Source organism: Pseudophryne corroboree, chromosome 2, assembly GCF_028390025.1.
Source record: "Pseudophryne corroboree isolate aPseCor3 chromosome 2, aPseCor3.hap2, whole genome shotgun sequence".
In the NCBI taxonomy this organism is placed as follows: domain Eukaryota; kingdom Metazoa; phylum Chordata; class Amphibia; order Anura; family Myobatrachidae; genus Pseudophryne; species Pseudophryne corroboree.
The window spans coordinates 769629085-769654862 of record NC_086445.1 but is presented as its reverse complement, the minus strand read 5'-3'; the positions used below and the strand labels follow the sequence as shown (position 1 = coordinate 769654862).

The window sequence follows — 25778 nt, the reverse complement described above, 5'->3', positions numbered from 1 at the left end:
CGAGTCTCGCGATAGAATCCGAGCCTCGCGAGAATCCGACAGCGTGATGATGACGTTCGGGCGCGCTCGGGTTAGCCGAGCAAGGCGGGAAGATCCGAGCCTGCTCGGACCCGTGTAAAAAACCTGAAGTTCGGGCGGGTTCGGATTCAGAGGAACCGAACCCGCTCATCTCTAGTGACAGGGGTGTGCTTTCATATGGGCTAAAAGCACACCCCTGTCCCAGAGGCACTGCTATTAGGTGCCGCTTATAGGCCTTTTTTTCAATAGGCATCCGTTGTGCACATTACGCTGCGCAGCGTCGTCCGATACTCACATTACACCATGAGTGGGGGGTGGGGTGGCTTGCCGATGGGGGGTAGGAGTGTGTGTGAGACGGGGTCGGGAGTGTAGCAGAGAATGAGAGGGCTGAGAGAGCAGGAGATGAGAGATATCACTCACCGTGTGGGAGTGTTGTGGCTGGTGACTGGAGGAGCTCTGACACGTGAGATGAAAGCCTATAATCGCAGTGTCAGAGCTCCCCCAAGCTGATAGTTGCTGGCGGCTGCCAGGTATAGTGCTGAGTGACACGTTACCGGGGCTGAGACACATGCAGCAATCCACCCCACAGGGCAGTCGGCCCCCCGGGAACTTTAAAGGCCAATCCGTCCCTGACTGCTTGTGTAATCTTGTACCTATTATTGTGTTATGTTTAAGATTAAATCATACAGTTATAGTAAAAATTGTTTATTATAGCTCTTGATTTACTATATTATTGAAAAGTAACCAATTCCTGTATGAAAGAGTTGCATGGTTAAGGAATGTTTGTAGCAAAGACTAAAGGGGGTACACACGGAGAGATCAGTGCTCACAATCTGACCAGATTGCCTAGATTTTAAGCACAGATCTCTCCGTGTGTATGCCCCACAGCGATAGCAATGTGCGTCCCGGCACATCGCTATCCCCAGTGCTAAATTAGCCTGCGTGCAGGCACAATCTAGCAGGTCGCTCATTTCACCCACTGGGTGAAATGATCGGTCCCCCCCCCCTCGCTCAGCACACATCGCGCTGTGCTGAGCGGGGGGGAGAGTGCTTCATAATTGTTATTTAACAATTAATAGGACCGGAGTCTGGTAATTAATTATCTTTTGATGCTTATTGTATATGTATGCTATTATATTTATTCATTGTTCATCTAGTTTTGTTTTAATAAAATGATATATTAATTTGCTCTCCATTGGTGGATCCTCTCTACTTCATTATATCTATATATATATATATATATATATATATATATATATATATATGTTTTTGGTAGCAACAGTGTTGCCAATGTTGGTATTTACTGTATGTGAATAAATATTTTTTTTCTTCTGACATAGGCTATAGTGCGCTAGGGTCTAATCTTGTTGTTCTATTACTTCTTTATCCTTTACCTGTACCTTCTACCCAGTCTTTATTCCTCAGTTAACAGTGCCTTTAGGGGGTCATTCCGACCCGATCGCTCGCTGTAGTTTATCGCAGCACAGCGATTGGGTTGGAACTGCGTATGCGCCGGTGTATGCCCGACGGCCGAAGGCCGTCATTTCCTAGCGATCACCTCTGCCTGATTGACAGGCAGAGGCGGTCGCTGGGCGGGGGGGGGGCGGCATGGCGGCATTTGGCCGCCGTTATGGAGTGCAGTCCGACCAACGCAGGCATGGCCAGACTGTGCGGGGGGCGGGCCTCAGCGACTGCGTGACGTCACACTCAGCCACTGCGACCAGGGGCAGCGACGATCAACTCCCGGCCAGCTGCAGGAGCTGCGCTGGCCGGGAGTTACTCCAGAACTACAAAAGGATCACCGCTGTGCGATGCTTTTGTACTTGTGCGGGTGATGGGGGGGGGGCCGGACTGACATGCGGGGCGGACTAGCCCTGTTCTGAGCGTCCCCTTGCATGTCAGTGAAGATGATCGGAGCTGTGCTAAATTTCAACTCGGAGTGACCCCCTTAGTCCTGTTTTTTGCACCAATCACCAATGTTTCATGCTAGTATGCTACTTTGATCTGTCCATCTCTGTTCTCCCTATGTACTGTACTATAGAACGTAATTGCTTTTTTTTAACTGTGTAATCAGTAGTTATCCTGCCCCACTTCATTTAATGATAAAGTGTACTGTATCACTCATGAAATAATGGGTAAATGACATGATCATATGGACTTTGGCGCTCATTCAGCCCTGGACGCAGTCCCAATTTGGTTGCAATTGATCAATGTTTTTGGGGCTGAGCATGCGCTGACGCCGCAATGCACATGTCTTGCAATGATGCTGTGGCTCCGCTCGTAGTGACCTGTTAGCCACAGCCTGATTGACATGCTGCAGGAAATTTGGGGCACGGAGAAAACAAGGGCATGTTGGCCCCGCTTTGTTGGCATGCTAAGCCAGTCGCTGCATCCTCAGAAGCAGTTTAACTGTCCGTGGCCGAATAGTTTTGCTGGACATCTTGATTGACCTGAGGGGTATTCAGAGGTTCAATGCTGTGACTGATGGTTGTGATGTTGATACGATGCTGTGACTTTGGGAGCAGGCAGCAGATCTGAGAATCTGGCAGTAGGCATCTTTTTTCACCTAACGCCTCCTGCGGCTTTTACATATTTACTCATAGTCACTGCGTGCAAAGACACAGTGGCAGTGACATTTGTGTCCACCTCTGAATCAGCCCCTTTAATTGCTCGTGCGCACAGCATATTGGTGCAAGCATTAGTAAAATGGCTGCACTGCGACTTGTTTAAGGGGGGCAGTTGTTAAAGTGTACACAGAGTGTGCTTGACTGAACAGAGAGTGGGGAGACTTGTTCACTCCCACAATTAGGCAACAGTGCATCAGATTATGGACAGGGTTGGACTGGCCCACAGGGGTACAGGGGAAACCCCCGATAGGCCCACTGCCTGGGAGCCCAACTTCTCTTCAAGGGATCAAGAGCCAGCCTGTCTACTTAAATTATACATTATACCTAGGTTACCTTATATTGCATAGGACTATGGTGTACTCACTACAGTACATTGCTTTTCAATTACTGTATCATGCATGCACTAGCAGTATTTACTTAATATATTTATCAAGGGGCCCACTGGTCACTGGTCACACCACTGATCACACCATTAAACATGGGCCACTACCATTGCATTCTTCCAGTGGGCCCTTCATACCTCAGTCCAATACTGATTACGGATAACACCAGATTACAGAATTCAGTAACACCATGCAGATGGCAGGGTGAGGATATGGAGACAACAACATGAAAGCATGGATCCTTCTTGCATTGCAAGACTCTTCAGGTTGGTGGAGGCAACATTATGGAGATGCAGTTCATCGCATTTACAGATGTGTCCACTTATGTTGTTGCAGTATTCAGACTCTAAGTCGACACCCATTAGGTCGACACCCACTGGGCGACAGTTGATATGTTGACACTAGATATAGGTTGACGCAGACATTGGATTGACGTGAACAAGGTCCCCCCTACTAATTTTCACTTGTGTGCTGCCCTGGGGTGGCCAGACTGTGCCGGCATGATGGAGTCCCACGCCCCGGACCCATACCTACAGTAGTTTTAGGGACCCCCAGTGACAGAGACGCCTTACCGTTCGGCCTGTATATCTGCAGATATATGCAACCAAGATCTATGTATTATCTGATTATTATGTAGTGTTATTTTTAACTCAGTGTGCATTAGGGATAGCTAAAATGTTTTTTCTTACTCAGAATTACCCCTCCCTTTTAGCACCTGAGTGACATCACAGTCTGATTGAGCAGCTTGCCAATAAATGTGCATCGTTGTCAGCACCAACAAGCTCTCCCCCTGCCTATGACGTGGCCCGGGTCACACCAACAAGCTCTCCCCTGATGTTGTGCACATAGGGGGTCATTCCGAGTTGATCGCTAGCTGCCGATGTTCGCAGCGCAGCGATCAGGCTAAAAAATTGTATTTCTGCGCATGCGTATGCACCGCAATGCGCACGCGCGATGTACCGGTACAAAGGCATTTGGTGTTTTGCACAGGTTCTAGCGACGTTTTCAGTCGCACTGACAGCCGCAAGAAGATTGACAGGAAGGGGGCATTTCTGGGTGTCAACTGACCGTTTTCAGGGAATGTTTGCAAAAACGCAGGCATGTCTGAAAAAACGCAGGCGTGGCAGGGCGTTCGCTGGGTGGGTGTATGACGTCAAATCCGGACACGAATAGGCTGAAGTGATCACAAGTGCTGAGTAGGTTCAGAGCTACTCAGAAACTGCACAAACTGTTTTTGCAGAGCTCGGCTGCACATGCGTTCGCAATTCTGCTAAGCTACAATACACTCCCCAGTGGGCGGCGGCATAGCGTTTGCACGGCTGCTAAAACTAGCTAACGAGCGATCAACTCGAAATGACCCCCATAGTCACACCTGATTTAAATTGTAGAGTGGCGCAGTGTGCCCTGGTGGGTAGAGAGGGCAGGACATAGGTCTCAGGTGGGGATTGGATGAGAGCGCGGCTGGCAGTGAGAGACTCTGAGAATTGTTACTGGCTGCACAGCATGTCCTGCAGGACCCACTCATTTTTAGAAACGAGGTCACAAAATGCCTGTAGCGCGTATTTTGCAATCACTGAATCTCTCACATGTCATGCTTGCCTTCCTTTCTAATCTCTCACATACAGTAGAGTATCTTTCTTTACTTACTGCTTTTCTCACATACCTTAATCACCTACCTTACTACCTGTCTCAGGTGCATTACTCTTTTGTTTAACTGCACTCATGCATTACCTACATTCCTTCTTTACTTTCCCTCCCATGTTACTTTTCTTTCCTACCTTTTTCATGCCTCAGTATAGTGTGTGTCATGATAGCAGCAGTGCCAAGTGCTGGCCCCGCCCCCTGCACGATGTCATGCACAGGGCTGGGCTTGCAGTATGAGGAAGTGCTGAACAGCCCAGCCGGGTGTATTATGGCTGACCGGTGGTCAGGATACCAATGGCAGCATACCGACGACGGGGTCCCGGCAGCATACCGACGACGGGATCCCGGCGGGGAGGGGCAAGTGCAGCAATCCCCTTTCAGGCTTGATGCGCTCACCATGCTGCACTTGTCACGCTGCGGTCGCCACGGGTTCTATTTCCACTCTATGGGTGTCGTGGACATCCACGAGTGGAAATAGTCCCTGTTGGTCGGCATGCGGGAGCCGGAATTCGACATATTCAATTAAAAACGGATTCGACAGTCCCGCTGTCGAAAAAACGGACCAATTGACGGATAAGTGCTTCCTGGATTCGACTTTTTTTGGATGGCACAAAAATGGTAAAAAAACCCTTTAAAAAAATGCGTGGGGTCCCCCCTCCTAAGCATAACCAGCCTCGGGCTCTTTGAGCCGGTCCTGGTTGTAAAAATACGGGGGGGAAAATGGACAGGGGATCCCCCGTATTTTTAGAACCAGCACCGGGCTCTGCGTCCGGTCCTGGTGCAAAAAATACGGGGGACAAAAAGCGTGGGGGTCCCCCGTATTTTTAACACCAGCACCGGGCTCCACTAGCTGGAGAGATAATGCCACAGCCGGGGGACACTTTTATACCGGTCCCTGCGGCCGTGGCATTAAATCCCCAACTAGTCACCCCTGGCCGGGGTACCCTGGAGGAGTGGGGACCCCTTAAATCAAGGGCCCCCCCCCCTCCAGCCACCCAAGGGCCAGGGGTGAAGCCCGAGGCTGTCCCCCCCATCCATGGGCTGCGGATGGGAGATGATAGCCTTGTTTAAAATCAAAGAATATTGTTTTTTGCAGAAGAACTACAAGTCACAGCAAGCCTCCCCGCAAGCTGGTACTTGGAGAACCACAAGTACCAGCATGTGGGGCTAAAACGGGCCCACTGGTACCTGTAGTTCTTCTGCAAAAAAAATACCCAAATAAAAACAGGACACGCACACCGTGAAAGTAAAACTTTATTACATACATGCTGACACACACATACTTACCTATGTTCACACGCCGACTCTGTCCACATCTCCAAGTAGAATCCGGGGTACCTGAAAATAAAATTATACTCAATTGTCCCCCGGCTGTGGCATTATCTCTCCAGCTAGTGGAGCCCGGTGCTGGTGTTAAAAATACGGGGGACCCCGGGGGGCGGAGCTAACCGGCATTTGGGAAAGCTGTGATCCTGTGGAGCTCCAGGCTAAGCCTTCTAACAAATGTGCCCTGGCCTAACCTAAATACGCCTTGCCGGCCCCTACTAATACACCCAGACCTGCTAACCCGTCCGACATCAGGAGCCGAGTGCTGCGGAGTCGGGGGGCCCTGCTTCGCCCCCTGCAGATTGCGGCCTACCTCCGGTGTTGGAGCTGGGGCCTCGATTTCTGTGGCGGGCCGCCGAAGCGACCCGTCTGCTGGACCCGGGCCGACCCGCCTCCCACCGCGGATCACCTACCCTGCTCACCTGTTACCCGCCGCTGCGGGGGCCATCGCCGCACTGCCCGTGGACACAGCTTGGAGCCGAAGACGACGGAGACCATCCGAGGTGAGGGCTGCTGCGAGCGGCAGCGGCCATCTTGCGGTTGGCGCCGCTGAACACACCGATGCTGCTGCGGTTGCTGGGGCACTTCTCTGGGGTCCCCGAGCCTGCCTCCACACTCCCAACGCTCCCCCTGTGCTGACCCTGTGCTCCGGTGGCCGCCGACATAGAAAAGACCCGTGGGACGGGACACCTCCGGCGACCATCTTGGGACTGGCGCCACCTCATGACCTGATCCCCAGCCTATGCCTCCCAAAGCGCGGAGACCGCGGAGCCGGGAGAGTCACTAGGCCTCTCTGCAGGTTGCGGCCTGCGTCCCCTGCACTACCCAAAGACCAGATTTTTCGTCGAGGCCCGCTGGTCCACCTTGACCCGCCCGTGACCCGGTGGCCCACGAACTGTTCCTCCTCCGCGCTCACCATCAGTGGAGCCGAGCACCGCCCGCGGCTATCTCAAATCTCCCCACCCCACCGCCAATTCGGAGGCTTCTAGCGGAGATTGACGAAGACTCGCCGGCCCCTGTCCAAGACACCGGGCAACTGCTGCTGCTACTACATTCCAGCACCCGGTCCCCCCCGCGGTGGCTCTTGGACACTAAGCGGACCACCCCTTCGGTCCAAGTCTCCCCATACGAACGAAACCGCCGTACTCTCCAGCACCGTACCTATCTCCCTCATTGTCGCACCTACTTATCTATAATACGCACAACACGACAACGGAGCTCTACCTCTGATCTACCAATGGTCACCCACAGCTGCGACTGGGACGTCCAGCCCACAACCCTCGGACCTCCTCTGCCGTGGTGACTAGCATACTCACAAACGGCACCGACTGGGTATACCTCAACTCTCTAAGACGCCCACCAATTCTCATGTTCCACTGATCACATCATAACTCAGCCCTCCAGTGGTTCCCTCTCTGGCAACTAGATAGTCCCACTAGACCCTCCTACCTCAACGCTTTGTGTGGTCCCTTCCTCTCCAAACTCATTCACCAAGGTGCAAACATGTCCAAACCCAACCCGAACACAAGAAGACGTGCGGGTACAGACATTTCCCAACATTTCACCAAAACCGACAAGAGCGACAAACCCTCCCTACCCTCTGGCCCTCCCTCTCCTAGCCTATCTTTTCCAGGTGGAGACGACCCGCTACCCTCACCCGCCCCATCGACCAAAGAGGATATCATGGCTATGAAGTCGCTCATAATGGACTTTAAAGAATCACTAAAAACCAAGCTCGACAGAGCAGTTACCTCTATTAGGTCAGATATCTCATCCTTATCCTCCAGAACCTCCAACCTGGAAGCCAGACAAGACGTTCTACAAAAAGACCACATAGAAACGGTCAGGGATATAGACCATCTCATCCAAGATATAACAGAGCTCCGATCCAAGAATGAGGACTTGGAAAATCGCGAAAGGAGAAATAACCTCAGAATTCACAACATTCCGGAGTCCATTCTCCCGGCAGCCCTCGAAACATACCTCCAAAGGCTGTTCTCCACTCTCTTGCCAAGTGCAGCCTCTCGGGAGCTGCCTTTGGAGAGAGCTCACAGAGCCCTCCGCCTTAGACCCCGAGATGGCGAGCCCCCGAGAGACGTCATCATGCGCTTCCTTGACTTCAAGGATAAAGAGATGGTCCTTCTCCCGACCCGGGGCAAGCCGCACATAATGTTCGAGGATGTCAAATTGCAATTCTTCCAGGACTTAGCCCCCTCCACTATACTTAAAAGGAGAGAGCTCAGGGATCTAACATCAGCTCTCCGCACACGAGGTATCCGCTACCGCTGGGGTTTCCCCTTCAAACTCCTGGTCGAATATAATGGAAAAACAATCGTCATTAAAGACCCGAGAGAAGGAAATGACTTCCTATCACACCTGGAGGACTCTGACCCACTTGCTGACCAAAACTCTAACCTTCACCCACCCTGATTGCCTCAGCACCTATAAATACATAGACACTCCGTTCATTATATTGTTCTAGTACCCATGTTGCATACTTTACCCGTTTTAGTTTCACATCTTGATCGTTCCATATACCTATTGTATATTGTCTGCCCTTACTTTTCTCCAGCCCACCTTTCTAACCCCGCTACTTGGAGTCCCGCGGTTAAAGCTACTCCCTTGGGCCCGCCCACATACGTGCTTCACGCAGCATACTGATAACCAACACACACTTTCTACCCCTATATAGGAACCAAGATGTTTAGTTCGAAAATCTAACTACTTTTTAGTTTTGTTGGTATTTATGTTGTAATGCTACTATCGCACTTGTTGTTTGACCTTACTTGTCACCCCTTAACCACACACCACTTACACAAAGACTTATTCGCCTCTCAGCTACTAATGCCTATCTCACACAGACCACCACTGGAGGGACGTGTTCCTTCAATCCCTGTACTTGCCACACAAGCCCACACTGTTGTTTTCAAACATCTAGACCCACCCCCCCACCTCTTCCCCTCCGTGGAGGGAGTACGATCGCTCCCCGACGCTCCTCCACTTTGGATCCCTTGATCCCACTCTCTGTGCCCGTTCCTTCTCGCTGGTCGTAAGGAACTCCTACACAGGCTCGCCCTACCTCCCCCCCCCCTTTTTTTTTTTCCTTCTCACTACTGTTTTATTTTCTCTTCCTCCTCTCCTTCTACGCTTTTCTCTTTCTCCCCCACTTCTCCTTTGCGCACCCTCCCAACACCTTCAAAGATGCCCCTACTCCTGGTGTCTTTAACCACCAAGGGTCTCAATACCCCCCAGAAGCGCTCGTCCCTGTTCCGCTCTCTTCAAACCCTAAAAGCGGGAATTGTGCTCATTCAAGAAACTCACTTCAAATCCCGATTGCACCCTTCCCTAACCACTAAACGCTACCCAAGGGCCTTTTATTCTTCAAGCCAATCGAAACACAATGGGGTGGCCGTCCTGATCCACTCCAAAATCCCATTCACACTCCACTCGACCCACACAGACTCGGATGGCCGGTATATCATTCTGACGGGCACGCTCGGACACCTGGAATGCACGATCGCCACTGTCTACGCCCCCAACTCCGGGCAATCCTCTTTTTTTAATACTTTTTTCTCAGATCTAAACAAAATCAGAAAAGGTTACTTAATACTAGGAGGGGACTTCAACACTGTCCCAGACACGACCTAGATAAATCCTCTGGCCAGTCCCGCCCCCACCGAGACTCTCCCTCGCGTTCTTTAAATAAACACATCCGCGAATCTGGCCTCTTCGACGTTTGGCGAGCTCTCAACCCCACAGCCAGAGACTATACCTTCTTCTCGACCCCGCACCAATCATACTCTCGAATCGATCTCTTTTACTGCGGCACATTGCTCTCTCAACACGTACTAGACTCATCTATCCTCACTAACCCTTGGTCAGACCACTCCATTATCACCGCCTCCTTCGACTTCCTTGACACCCCGACATCTCGCCCCAATTGGAGACTAAACGAAACGCTCCTGAAAATCCCTCAATTTCAGGAAAAAATCGAGCTAGCTCTAGCCGACTATTTCTCCTTAAACATGACTGACTCTATTTGCACCCCACTAATTTGGGAAGCTCACAAAGCCATAATCAGGGGACACATCATTAACTACGCGTCACATAGGAACAGGGATCGTAAACAAAAAATATCATCCCTCACAGTTGAGGTCCACAACTTAGAAACACTCCATAAACAACGACCCTCGCAACCTCTTTACTCAAAGCTCACATCTACCAGGGCCACTTTGAACGCTATGCTAGCCGAAAAAACCGAGCACTCACTCCGCTGGCTGAAACAAAAATTCTACGAAAAAAGTAATAAAGCCGATTCGCTATTGGCCGGCAGATTGAGGGCTCGGAAAGCGCACACTGCTATCCCGGCTATCAAAGACGAACATAACACCCTCCAACACAACCCAAAGACTATTAACTCTCTCTTTCGGACGTATTATGAGCAGCTCTACAACCTGCCAGACACTTCCTCCTCAATAGACCCGACCCACCCCACGGTTGCAGACTACTTAGCCTCCGCAGATCTGCCTCGTATCGACGCCAACACCTCCACGGCCCTTAACACTCCCATCACCCCCGAGGAATTAACCCTTGCCATCGGTAGTCATAAACCATCTAAGGCCCCGGGCCCGGATGGCTACCCAATGTCATATTATAAAACTTTTCAACCTGCACTACTTCCCCACCTCACATCACTATTCAACCTTATCTTAGATGGGTCTTTCTTCCACCCCCACACTACTAAGGCCATCATTACCGTGATCCCAAAACCCAATAAAGACCCCCAATTCATTTCTAACTATAGACCCATATCACTTTTAAACTCAGATCTGAAAATCTTCGCCAAAGTACTAGCTAATAGACTTAATCCTATTCTCCCCTCGCTCATACACCCCGACCAAGTGGGCTTCGTTCAATCCAGGCAGGCACTTGACAACACTAGACGTGTCGTGGATATCATCGACCACATCAATCTTCACAAGATCCCGTCCCTGACCCTTGCCCTAGACGCAGAGAAGGCCTTTGACAGAGTTTCTTGGCCCTTCATGCGACAGACTCTACAACGTTTTGGCCTTCAAGGTAAATTTCTCCAAGCAATACAAGCCTTATACCAAAACCCCTCGGTGTCAGTTCTTTCCAACGGCCTACTATCGGACCCCCTCGAAATCTTAAATGGAACACGACAGGGATTCCCACTATCTCCCCTTATTTTCGCACTCATCATTGAACCCCTTGCAAGCCACATCCGGACTAATCCTGACATCACAGGAGTCCAAGTCAACCACACTCAATACACCATCTCCCTCTTTGCCGACGATATCCTCCTGACCCTGACAAACCCAACTATCTCTCTCCCGAACCTTTTCCAAGAATTAGCCACATATGGCACTCTCTCGGGTTATAAAATTAATCAGACTAAATCCGAAGCCCTCTCTTTGCACATCCCCAAACTAACTAAGTTACAACTACAAAACAATTTTAATTTTTCCTGGCGCAGACGCTCTCTCAAATATCTCGGAATCTCCATCACCAAATCTTACAGCTCTCTCTACAAGGCTAACTACCCCCCTCTCATCACGTCAATCCTCACTGATATCCAACAATGGGAATCTTACTTTCTCTCTTGGGTGGGACAAATCAACGCTATAAAAATGAATATCCTTCCCAAACTTCTCTACTTGTTTCAGACACTCCCAATATCCGTGCCCTCCCAGACTCTTAACAAACTCCAGTCCTCCCTCTGTAAATTTATATGGAACCACAAAAAGCCTAGAATTCGGCGGGATATCTTAGCTAAACACTCACAGAACGGGGGTCTAGGCCTACCCATCCTTCAACGCTACTATGACTCGACCAGACTAAGCCAAATGGTTGCCTGGCATGCCCCAAACCACACTAAAAGATGGGTCGATCTAGAGAGCGATTTGTCGGAACTCCCATCTATCTCTCACTTGCCTTGGCTCTCTAGTAAAACACGCACCCCACCCCACCACACCTCCCCCACAATAGAATTGACACTCACACATTGGCGAAACCTGAACAAAAAATTAAAACTATCAAGCCACCCCTCCCCCCTGACTCCCATCTGGAGCAACCCAGCATTTACCCCGGGACTCTCTCGGGAAATGGCCCGCCCTTGGATCTCGGCAGGAGTTACCAGAATACACCACTTCACAGGGACGCACTCTATTAAATCATTTGCTGACCTACAAACTGCGCACAACCTACCTAACTCTCTGTTCTATCAATACCTACAAATTCGCCACTTTCTTTCCTCTCTACAGTTAACGTTTCCTCTATCGACCCCCACACCTTTTGAGAGGCTCTGTATTTACAATCCCACCAGTAGAGGCATCATCTCCCTCCTCTACAAAAATATCCTCAGCCCTACACCCCCACCTCTTGAACCACATGAGATAGCATTGGAGGCGGACATGGGGTGCCACCTAGAGGATGAGGGTTGGGATGCAATCCGCACTGCGATCTCACAATGCTCCATCAGCGTGGCCATACGGGAAAACTCATACAAAATATATACCAGATGGTACCTGGTACCGGACCGACTGCATAGGATCTACCCCGACACCTCCAACCTTTGCTGGAGAAGCTGCGGCCACGTAGGCACATTCTACCATATCTGGTGGACCTGCCCGGTGATTGTTCAATACTGGGCAAAGGTCCGTAAGCTTATCTCACGATTAATCGACTTGCCAGTGCCCCTATCGCCCGCGAACCTCCTCCTCTGCTCTCCACCCGACCACATCTCTAAGGACTCTAAAAACCTGGTTCTCTTTATATCTTGCGCAGCAAAATATCAAATAGCAAGTAAATGGAAGAACCCCGAATCCCCCAGCAGCCAGGCACTCACAAATAGAATCTGGTTTGTGGCAAACATGGAATACATCACTAGCCTTCGCCATAACACAGTTAAAAAGTTCCACTCCACCTGGCTCCCATGGTACAGGCTCCACGACCGCCCCCTCCCAGGACTAAACTAGTTAAAGACCCCACCCCGCAACCACAACCTCTCCTTCTTTATCCCCTCCCCCCTTTTTTTTTTTTCTTCTTTTCCTTCTCTTTCTCTTCCCTCTCATCTCTCTTCTATCTTCCACGTCCCATTAATGACACCATTCTATTCCCTCGCTCTCTCCCTCCCTACATAGCTCTAGATTCTTCGGCTTCCAGTTCTTCTCTCTCTGTCAACCGCACCACTCTTTTTCACCGTTCTCTCAAGGAAGTTTATTTACCTATTTTGTTTCTGTAATGACCATTCTGTTTTTACAATCTCCTGTTTACTGCTTGTATATTGACAGTTGACTTATATGCTTCTAACATAAAATAAAAATTATATGATGAAAAAAAAAAAAAATACGGGGGACCCCTACGCTTTTTGTCCCCCGTATTTTTTGCACCAGGACTGGACGCAGAGCCCGGTGCTGGGTCTAAAAATACGGGGGATCCCCTGTCCATTTTTTCCCCGTATTTTTACAACCAGGACCGGCTCAAAGAGCCCGAGGCTGGTTATGCTTAGGAGGGGGGACCCCACGCATTTTTTTTTTCAGGATTTTAACCCATTCCCACCCCTTCCCACTGAAAACCATGCTCTCTCTATTTTAGTCAGTTAAAAAAAAAATATTCTTTTAAAAAATATAAATAATAATTGTGTCTCCTAATAGACAAACCAAGTACATAATCCCTTCTAATATAAATAGATATGCTATTAGCAATAAAAAAAAAACACACAAAATAAACATGTTTTCATTTTTTTTTATTAGATTCCGCCAGCAAAGTGAGGCGGAATGAAATTGACGAAATTACTGTCGAAAAGCACTGTTGTCGAATCGACATTCTTCAATTGAATATACTTTTGTCGAAAAGCCGCATTTTTAACAGTGCAGACATGTCGAATTTGACAACTGTCGAATTTGAAAAAGTCGAATCTGAAACGTCCGTTTTTTTGTCGAAAAGTACTGTATTGCATTGTCGAATCCAATTCGACATGTTATTTTTGTCGAAAATGCCCCGTTTTTCGACTTTTGTGGCAATTCGAACGCAATTGCATATTCCCCATAGTATATAAATGACATTATTCTATAGTGTACAAACATTGTAATATTAATTTAGCATTTAATACTAAAGCCACATCTTTATATGACTAGCTGGAGTACCCGGCGTTGCTCGGGATTTTAAGAATGTCTGTTTACAAAAATAAATGTAAATAGTAAACACACAGTATAAATAACATTGTAGATATCTGAATACCCGTGCTTCGCTACAGAATGAGGATGGTAAATTAGAATGATAGTTGATCGTTAATTTACGTTGGTTGGAGATCTAGTATATAGGCATATCTTGCTTCCCTGATGCACTTTCTGTAGTGGCCGGACCCCTTTTTGGTCCCCCCAAGGGACCCTGCTCTTCCCACTATACAACTCTCAGTCTGTGGCTTCCTGCTGCCTCCATTCCCCTCCACATATCATGTCAGTGCCCCCTTTGAAATTATTGATTTTTTTACACTTTCTTATATGGCGCAGCACATTATGTATCTCCTGATATACTCTGTGCTGCTGGGGGACCATGCTACTTCCACTATATAACCCTCAGTATGTGGGTTTGTGCTACCTGCATTCCCCTCCTCACATCATGTAACTGGCCCTGTCACATGCAGCCCTGTCATCACTGACATATCATGCATGTCCTGATATAGTCTGTGATGCTAGCCCACCCCTAGGAGTGCTATCGGTGTGTTACCCCCACAGTGTTTGTTCCCAGAGTGTAAGTCATATGTGTAGCAAGTTTGTTGTAAATTGCTTCAGGCATTCCAGAGTTATGCTGTCTGCTGAAAAACTCTGTGCTGCTGCCTCACCCCTAGGGGTGCTAGGGATGTCTTACCCCTCAGTGTTTGTTCCCAGCTTGTAAGTCATATGAAGTTTGTTGTAAATTGGTCCAGGCATTCGAGAATTATGCTGTCTCCTGAAATACTCTGTGCTGCTGTCCCACCCCTAGGGGTGCTAGGGGTGTCTAACCCCCACAGAGTTTGTTCCCAGATTGTAAGTCATATGTGTACCAAGTTTGGTGTAAATTGCTCCAGGCCTTCCACAGTTTTGCTTTCTGCCGACATACTCTGTGCTGCTGTCCCACCCCTAGGGGTGCTAGGGGTGTCTGATGCCCACAGTGTTTGTTTCCAGAGTGTAAGTCATATGTGTACCAAGTTTGTTCTAAATTGCTGAAGGCATTCCAGAGTTATGCTGTCTGCTGAAATACTCAGTGCTGCTGCCTCACCCCTAGGAGTGATAGGGGTGTCTTCCCCCACAGTGTTTGTTTCCAGAGTGTAAGGCAGATGTGTACCAAGTTTTAAGTACATTGCTCCAGCAATTCCGGAATTAAGCTGTCTCCTGATATACTCTGTGCTGCTGTCTCCCCCCTAGGGGGTGCTAGGGATTTCTAATTGTTTTAGTTGCCTCCGCCGTGTTTTACTACGCTCGTATGTAAAATTTCACGATCTTCGCTTGTAAACTGTGGATTTGTATAGAAAGACAGAAGGACGGATTTTTGCTTTTATATAGTAGATTATTAAGCAGAAGTAACACTTGTTCAATATTTAAATAATATTCCATTGTTGATCTCTTACTAATTAAATGTATTATTATCTGTATTTTATTGCAGTAATCTCATGGCAATTTTACAATTTCTACTTCTGCTCTTTTGTTTATATCCAATAAATGAAGCAACTGCTCAAAAGCCGAATATATTACTGCTCCTGGTGGATGATCTTGGAATTGGGGATATTGGATGTTATGGGAATAATACAATAAGGTAACAATTTGTTGTGTACTGTGCTGCTCTAAACTTGTGGCATAGAGATACCTCATTTAATTTGCTACTTTATTAATTTCATATATAAAGGCTGATAAAGTTTGTTTGCGAGTACTGACCCTCTTTGCCCATTGTTACAGTGGACTGTAACAAAAGAATTGTAGACCAGAATATAGTAATAATTTATATTAATTATCAGCACATGATGGAAAAAGGATCTAAAGAAAATATGCCTCATTATTAAATTATACATTACTATAAATTATCTGTAAAACATACTGTAGGGACATATTCTGCTAATTGTTTTTAGGTAACATCTGCATATTGTAGTCAAAGTAGAGTATAATATGAATTATCCAGGTACAACCATGTTAAAGTACAGTGCAGTGGAGAAATAATCTGGATATCCTTAAATAGCACCTGTTTGTGTACACAGGAGGCAGCCATATTGTGGCCTTGATGATAATTTTTTTGATTGATAAAGTTTTGACTTTATGTAAAAAAAATATATTTAATTTATTTATCTACCGGCCCCATTGTAAAATCACTTGCCACCCCCAGGTTAAAATATCTCCCCCCTTACATGGTAAAATATCCCCAGCAGTATCACCTTCCATCCCCGTAATGGTACAGGTTGAGTATCCCATATCCAAATATTCCGAAATACGGAATATTCCGAAATACAGACTTTTTTGAGTGAGACTGAGATAGTGAAACCTTTGTTTTTTGATGGCTCAATGTACACAAACTTTGTTTAATACACAAAGTTATTAAAAATATTGTATTAAATGTCCTTCAGGCTGTGTGTATAAGGTGTATATGAGACATAAATGAATTGTGTGAATGTAGATACACTTTGTTTAATGCACAAAGTTATAAAAAATATTGGCTAAAATTACCTTCAGGCTGTGTGTATAAGGTGTATATGAAACATAAATGCATTCTGTGCTTAGATTTAGGTCCCATCACCATGATATCTCATTATGGTATGCAATTATTCCAAAATACAGAAAAATCCCATATCCAAAATACCTCTGGTCCCAAGCATTTTGGATAAGGGATACTCAACCTGTAATAGATCCCAAGGGCAGAGCAGCGCCCCACACCCCCAATGTTAATGGACCACCACTTGCATATACAACTGTTTCTCTGCTATTTCTTCTTGGATGTCCCAGCGCTTTCTTAAACATGTCTAAAACTGAGCTGATCATTTTCCCACCCTCCTGAAAAACCTCACCTCCCACAATTTCCTTTTCTATTGACAGCACAACCATCTATCTATCTATCTATCTATCTATCTATCTATCTATCTATCTATCCTTCAAGTGCACTATTTTGCAGTTATTTTTGAGTCTTTACTCTCCTTCAAACCACACACTACTCCATGCTCACTGTCTCTCTGCTCTATTTCAACCCTATCTGTCTGTCTCTCCCTTTAGATTGTAGGCTCTCACAAGCAGGGCCCTCTCCCCTCATGTGCTTTTCTTTCACTTGCTTATGCCATCATCTCCTCCCTACTGCCTACCACGGCACCTAACCCATGGGTTCTACTGCCCTGCTGCTTATTTGAGTATTATGACAGCTGATGCAGCAATTTTTATAAACGTTATCCACGTACAATACTTTTTAAGGCACTGCAGATCCCTTGTGGTGCATAATAATAATAATAATAATAATAATAATAATAATAATAATAATAATGTTTTGGTTCCCCCTCAACATGTGTCATTTTACATTCATATGTATATTTTTACTATATACATCCCTACCCCCCCCACACAGCCAAAAAAATCACCTCCACCTCTCCCTCCACCTATGCAATAGATAACCCCGGCACAATTACATAAATACATAAATATACATGGATCACACAGGACACGGAACACTTAGACGGTGTCCATGTCGACCTATGTTGACATTGACACAAAAAACTTAAGTCGGTATTTTGTCATGTCGGCATTCTGACTATGTCGGCATTTTGAACATGTCATCATAATTGTCGAAGTCAGAAAAATGTCTCAATGCACACTGCCATATTTGCACCGCACACTGGTCCGTGCTGCGCGTGCGTACGCTCTCCCGTGGAGGCGCATACCCGCAATAGCGTGCACACGCAGGCGCGGTATGCGCATTTACGGTAGAGTTTATGTGATCGTAGCGTGCGACTCATTCGTTACAAATGTTCACAATTAATGTAGTTTATAGATTATGGTCCCTTTGATAGATTCTGAAAGTTTGGTTAATATAGAATGTCCCTGAACGGAGGAATCCCTCTTTGTATTGTGCGAAGGGTCTAACAGGAGTCAGACAGTGGTGTTTGGTACCTATCGGAAGAGTATTTAAATAGCAATATTCCGGTGTTGGTTTGGAGCAGATTAATTGCTCGTGCGAATAGTTATGGACATAAGAAGTTATGTCCATTTATTTATTTGTCCTTACTTAGTCATGCATCTGAACAGTTGGAGACAGGCATCAGTAGGTCTCAAATGTCTCTTTGACCTCAGAGATCCCCCAAACAATAGTTTGCATGTTAAGAGGGCCTCATACCTACACATGCATAAGGTAAACACAGGAATAGTAATTGAAGATCAATTGTACTCCAAATCAGTATCTTTCCCGCAGACGGAGTACAATAGTCTTTAATTACACTGAGCTTTTGAGACTCAATGAGGAAGGCCAACACCTGTGTTTACAAATGGGGCTGGATTTGTATACAGGAGAATGAGGGCTGAGATGTCATTGTCTCAACTGAAAGTGGACATCATGAATATAGAACAAAACCCAGACAGGATTCTGTTTTGTATTCGCCAAACAATACCCCCTCCAGAAGACAGGAATGTGTTAGTTATCACCCATTGTTTTGCATAACCAGGGCCACTGATATGAATCAACTTGTGACCTTTGTTATAATGCGAAGCCGAGTTCCTGCGTCCAATGGACAGTGAGACTGTAGGGACCAATAGATTGCATTGTGTGAGTAGCATAAAAGACGGGTCTGTGACATCCAGCCTTGACTTCTCTTCAAACTGTTATCATTGCTGATAATCGGGAAGCTGGCTGTCCAGAGGCGCTTGCGATCGTTACCCTTTGTGCGTAAGTTTCTCTCCGTAATCATTGTCTTTCTGTGAGCCAATTTCTCTCATCTCTCTCCGTCTCTCTCTCTCTCTCTCTCTCTCCCTCTCTCTCTCTTCTTTTCTCTTATATCTCTCATAGTATTATAGTATTGTATTGTATTGCATTTAGGTCAGTGTAGTATTGTCTTTTTGTATTTATTGTTTAGTTCTGTGGTTAGGAAGTCTTTGTTATATTGTAGTGTATCATATGTACTGTTATCCCCTTTTACAAGTATATTAGATATAATACAGTTAATAGGCCTTGGAACCTAAACCAGTATCTGTGTATTTTCTATAGTGTTAAGTGTTCACTTGAGCGTCGGTGACGCACAAGCAGCTTTGTAGATAGTCAGGTTACACAAGGTTGCACTTACACCCTGTACTCACATTAAGGTATTCAGTGTATTTCATTGGTATAAGATTTTAACATAAAGGTATAGTGTTGTGAGCGTCTGCATCGCTGGTGACCTCCTCGTGGTCTCGAGCGTAGGCTACGCTACAGCGAATCATTCCCCTAGACATAACCAATAACGTGTCCTGTGATCACTGGGCCGTGAGCGAACGTGACGCTTGAGCGTCTCGCCTACGGCTGAGCGATCGTTACGCAGATAGCGTACCATTACGGTATTTTTTTTAAGTAAACAGCGTACAGTGTTCTTAGCTTCATAAAGGGTTGTTTATACGACAAAGGAATTTAGCATTGTTAATTGGGGGCCGTCCAGTCCTTCACATATCTGCACTAGGTAGATCAGCAGACATTATCCCCCAGCAAAAGGGCGGGAGGTTGTCTCGCAGTGCTGATGGGATAAGCGTCTGCTTCGCTTAGATAAAGAGTGCTGAAGGAATCCGGAGACCAGGAGGTAAGAACAAAACGCTTGTGTCTTTTAAAACTGTATTTTTCTTCTGTCTTGCGTATATACGCACGTATACATATATATCTGCATTTCTTTTCCATCCGTGTATTTCATTTTTTTTTTCGTATATCACTATCCTGTTTGCCAGTTTTATAGTTGATAAATGTGCTGAGAGAGATTTGTCGCTATTTCAATAATTTAAGTAGAAGCAACATAGTTAAAATATAGACAAACACACAGCTTTGCCAAGAGACAAGGTCAGTGTGGTGCGCGGTAAATGATCAAGGATCATCTACATTGATAAACGTATAAATCGTGTTACGGTGGATCTTTGCTGTGCGTACACGTGTCTCTAACAAAAGACTGAGACTTGCGTACGCAACCCAAAGGCCGACGCACGCAGCGCAACGGAGCGTCCGTGTACGCTCATGTAACAAATCACAAATGTTATAATTAAAAGGCGATAAATAGCGCAAGGCAATAAGTAGCGCAACGCGGTAAATAACGCAAAGCGATAAATAGCACAAATTGATTTCAGCTTTCCAAAACTTAGTTTAAATACCTTACTTTACTGTAATACCTCTGGGGAGAGCTATCAGACTACGGGAAATGATTTTTCTGATCAGAAAACTATAAGAATGATAGTGGGTTGAAAACGGTATGAGTGTATTGAATCCCGCTTTGTGGACTTTGTGATCTATGTGATAATCCCGCTTTGTGAACTTTGTGATCTATGTGGAACGTGATGAGCACGATCTGAGTGAAAACGTGCAACAGAGTGTGATAAAGTTTTCGTTGTATTACGCTCTGGCTGTTTTGGAGCACAGTAGGGAGACTCCAATGATCCTACCATTTATGGGCAACAAGTGTCTATAAGTGGTACGATTGGACCGCACGGTTGTATGTGTGACCAATAACGCAACGTGATATGAGGTCGTATATCCATGCGTAAATCTTGCCCTCATACGTGTTGTAGGGAGCACATGCAAGCGTGATTTGTGTAAAGAAAAAGGAAGGGAATTTTCTCAGGAAAATCTCTAAAAATAGGGCCTGCAACGGCTACACGTGTCTGCTAGAAGGCGGAACGGAGATACCCGGAGCAGAAGAAGTTCAGTGGAAGAGCTTTAAGGATTTCCAACGAAGTTCTGTGTTTGGTGCATTTTAGGAAGTTTTTTTCTGTGTTAAAAAGGTCCACAATGGCAGCCAAGTGCACAATACAGAGACGGTCGGAGGTCAGGATTCAGACTCCAGAGGCTTGCAGACCCCGAGGGTCTGCTCGGTTAGTAATGTGGGGGAAATATGGTCCCCACTCTGAGACCTTTTGTGATGAATGGACACGAATGACTGCGGGGGATAAGGTACCATTTCCCGGGATAGGTAGTTTTGACTTAGAGGTGTTGCATAATTTAAGGCGGAGGATCTGTCTCATAAAATACTTGAAACTACGGGTTAAACATGATGATTGTTTGCAGTTATGGCTACAGGAGAGTGAAATACAGAGAAATGTAACTTACATACCTAACTTTCATCTTGAGAGGAGAAACGTGGCAGCAGGGAGAATTATGATTGCGGAGAAAAGCACAGGGGTGAACAATATAAACGCTCTTAGCAACTGTAGTATAGATGATAAGAATAAGTGTAATAAATGTAACAAAGATAATTGTAATACTGTTGAATGTACAACTATTAACCCATGCAAGTCGCACCCCATGTTAAACTTTCCTCAGGAACACCAACCAGAAAGTGAACCCAGAACGATGTCGGCACCTCTTCCAGAAGCCATCACACAAGACGTCCAGGTGGACGCGACCCAGTCAGTAAAAACTGTAATCAAACCCCCTAATGGAGGGTCAGGTGAGGTCGTGTCCACAGGTATGTATGGTATTATACATCACGCACAAACAAATGTACCTTATATCCTAGAATCAATTCAGAATGACATTACTGGACTTAATCCTGTTAGGATAATTGCAGTACCAAATGGGGAAACTGACTCTTCAGGAATCACTCCTGTCAGGAACATCGCCATGTACTGCCCTTTTTCCCGAACAGAATTAAGAGCAATTCTGTCTGAATTTCCTGATCCCAGGAAAGACTTAGTTGCTTGTCAAAGATACATTAGAGTGCTAGGACATACTGCAGAGCCAAGTAACAAAGATTGGAGGACAGTTTTGAGGGCATGTTTACCCCCCGATGTTGATTCATTGAAATTTATCACTGATTGTAAGCTAGATGAGGAAGTGCCACTAACAAACAAGTATAACCAAGATAATGTAAAAAGAATCAATCTACAGTTGAAAGAATATTTTCCTACAGTAACAAAGTGGAATAAAATCTATACAATAAGACAAAAAGAAGGTGAATCCGCAGAAGAGTATTTTCACCGGGCTCTGCAGGATATGGCTAGGTACACTGGTATAGATGACATTGAAACTAATGTACACCACAGAGAGGTAGCTGTGTCCGTATTAGCGAACAACTTAAAAGATACACTAAAAATTAGGGTACAAACTTCAATACCTCATTGGAGAGGTATCTCGGTGGCGGCATTAAGAGAGTCCGCTATCGAGCATGACCGAAATATCCAAAGAACCAGGGAAGCGCAGGGAGAGCGGTTGATGACACTGAACATCCAAGCACTAGAGGATGCATCAAGTCGACCGGAACCCCAGGCCCCTAGCACATGGAGAAAGCCAAGGATTTGTTACCATTGTAGAAGAGAAGGGCATTATGCCAACAACTGTAATAACCCACATAAAGTTAGACCCCCTAGACCAAGAAATGAGCAAAATTACAACACACACCATTATAATCAGAGATCAGATAGGAGGAATTTTGAGCCACACCCATGATAGGTAGTCAAGAAAGGTGATCATACGACGGATGGTAAGCCTGAGGTAATGGTTAGTAAATTGGGAGGTCATTCACTGAAGACACAGGAATGACCAGGTTAAACGTTGTAAATGTATTTGTGAAAAATGTTTTTTCTCTCTCTCTCTATCCCCATCTCTGACGATTATTGGTAAGAATTCAAACATTGCATATTCGCTTGGTCCTTGCAGAAGTCTACCAAACCCCAGCATGACCTATCCACCACAATGTATTCTGGCCAGATACAGACAGTGGAATAATGCAAGTGCTGGTGGGGAGGGACTGCTCAAGGAAACCATTAGACACGTAGATACGACAGCCTAATAGTCTGACAATGTTTTCCTAATGTTGACAATGTTTAAAAATGCTTTGTTTCTCTTCTCTTATTGATGGTTATTGTCGAGTTATGTAATGTATATATGCACATGAATTGTTCTCTATCTCTTTTGTTTTTTATTTTCTCTCTCTCCTCACTCATGTTTCCATGATTTAAAGATGGTATGTCACCCCTAAGTGTTAACCAATGGTAATGCCAGATTTTTGCTCCACACAGAAAGATCGCTAGTTAGGAAGAAAGATTACATCACCAGAAGGTTCATTCGGAAGACTGAAGAGACAGCACCTTTTGAGAGGACAGCAGAACAAGAAGAACGACAAGACGAGAGAACTTATTATCGTAACGAGTTCTCTCCCCCTCAAACTGATTTTCTTATACCCCATTTACAAATTTCTTCTTTTCTCCTCCTGTAAGATGGACTTGCCCCAAGAGACTGTGATATGGATTTTTCCCGTTAACCATGATGTTGACCAGAGCAGTCTGTTTCGGTGAGAGTACCAGTGAGGTCGAGAAAGGATCCAGAAAGGTCCTGATGACTGAGACGGAGGTGTAAATTTCCAATAGCAACCCAATCACCAAGCAAGGCGAGTACCGGGCACGATCTAACAACCATGTTATTTGTAAACAACTGTGAAGGAATGTTAGTTCAAAAAGAAAGTTGTATCTGGAGGCTCTGTAACAAAGAAATGCCAATCCAGTTTTAATATCCATATGGACCGGCATCCATTGAGTGACTATCACTCCTTAGTGGGTAATGTGTTAAATAAGACCGATCGTTGCTCTCAAGTACCTCAGGGTCATAGCAAATCAGGGCTAGTACCATTTCCTTTAACGTTAGGGGAGGTACTTGAGCTAAGGGGTGGGAGACCGGTGGACCGGAGGTTTAACATCTCCAGCCCTCCTAGTTTGAAGCTCCACCAATACCATGTGGATAGGTCCCTCTTATGTTTTAATATCTCCAATCCCCGTAAGCCGGGAAATTGGGAAGTGTCATGGAGCAACCTTACCATGACCTTTTCACACAGAGCAGATAGAATGCCTACAGATACAGAGCTGGTACGCCACATAGCCAGTAGAGGAAAATCTTTCCGGTATCGATATACCTTAGGAAATAGGATTACTAGAGTTGGAGAGGTATCACCAGGATACTGTGCACATATCGTACAAACCGATACGTGCATTAAGCAGATGGAAGAATTAGGGTCAGGAGATTTCACCTGGAAGGTTTGTAACATGATCATGTCCTTCTCCGTCCCTTATGTTCTCCCCGATGATGCATATTTCATATGCGGGAGAAAGGCGTACAAATGGCTTGCCCCAAACTCTGAAGGATTGTGTTATATTGGAAAAGTATTGCCTGAAGTGATGACTGTTACACATGACAAAATGAAGGACATACACCGTGGTGCCCAAGCTCCTTATACTCACACTCATTACGAGCACCGGGTTAAAAGACAACTGTCAGAAAGGTTAGAGCATCCGGCCTCTGATCTTATCCATGAATCCACCGGGATTCAGGTTCTGGTAGCGTTAGATTTCACTCGTACCGCTCGAGGAGTGATGAATTATAAATACATTTCCGCACTCGCCAATTTGTTAGATAATATCACTGAAATGTATGATGACACGTTTAGATACACTGGAAGAGAACTTCAAGCTTACAAAACAGAACTAGTTCAGCATAGGATGGTTCTTAATTACCTCACAGCAGTAACAGGCGGATATTGTGTTACATTGGCAACACAGTACGGCATAAAGTGTTGCACGTATATCACAAATAGCACCGAGGATCCGGTAGAGGTCATAGACCAAAAGATGGACGATATTCTGCAATTAAAGTGGGAATTTCGTCGAAAACACAATCTCACCCTTGCTGCTGTAGGTAATGAGCTGACTGGTTGGGTGTCATGGTTGAACCCGCGAAATTGGTTCTCCGGTTTGGGAGAATGGGCTCAAGGAGTCATAATGGATGTTGGAAAGTTTCTACTATGTATCTTGGGTGTCGTTATATCAATTGGATTGATATTTAGATGCGGGCAGGCTTTAATGAGGTGCAAACAAAGTACAAAAGTGATGAGCTTGAAGAGTGAGGAAACCGTAATTAACCTGGATTTGATTTATGACCCAATGATAGAAACCAGAATGTGATGAAAAATGCGATTATACGGTCCGTTTCTTTCACCTGTTTTTCTGCTTTTCTCCAAGATACAAAGACCCCTTGGACGAGGAAGTTGACGAGACGGTATACAGACAAGACAACAGACAAGACCAAAGATGAAGTTTTGACAACCTATGATATGGACACTTGATGAACTTTGCCATGGATCCCCAGTTTCCCTAGTACTTTTAAACTCACGCTAGCCCAACATTTTTTGTAAATCTGATGGCTCAGACAAAGCTATTTGCTCATGCCTAAGGAGCAATACAGCGCAAAGAAGACGACTCTCAACAGATACCGAACACAACCTCAACGACAGATGTACATTTCCCTGACATAGAATATCATTGCATTTTCCATAAGTGTTCTTTATCTTCATCTCTACAACCCTCAGGTAATAACACACATAGACGATAGGGAATACAGGCACAGATATCAGCAACCACATACCTCCCCCATTCATGTATCATCAACTAAAATGTGCATCCCCATTTTGTTGCAACCACAGCCGAAATGAGCTCGGTAGAGTTTGACAGCCCATCCACAGACCCTTAGTACGGGATAAGAAGGAATTCAAATGTATACTTCGCAATACCTCGAAGCTTGATTTACCACACGTACGGCACGATGA

At 45.8% G+C, this 25778-nt stretch overlaps 1 protein-coding gene across 5 annotated transcripts in view; it reads left to right on the top strand.

The window, feature by feature from the left end:
* The window catches only part of LOC135047996 (arylsulfatase H-like), a 450445-nt gene that overhangs the window by 79393 nt on the left and 345274 nt on the right, over nucleotides 1–25778 (top strand). For all 5 annotated transcript variants that reach the window (XM_063955491.1, XM_063955492.1, XM_063955493.1 and 2 more), the window contains exon 2: nucleotides 15665–15814. In XM_063955491.1, the coding sequence (XP_063811561.1) occupies nucleotides 15665–15814 (150 nt within the window). The remainder of the gene's footprint in view (nucleotides 1–15664; nucleotides 15815–25778) is intronic.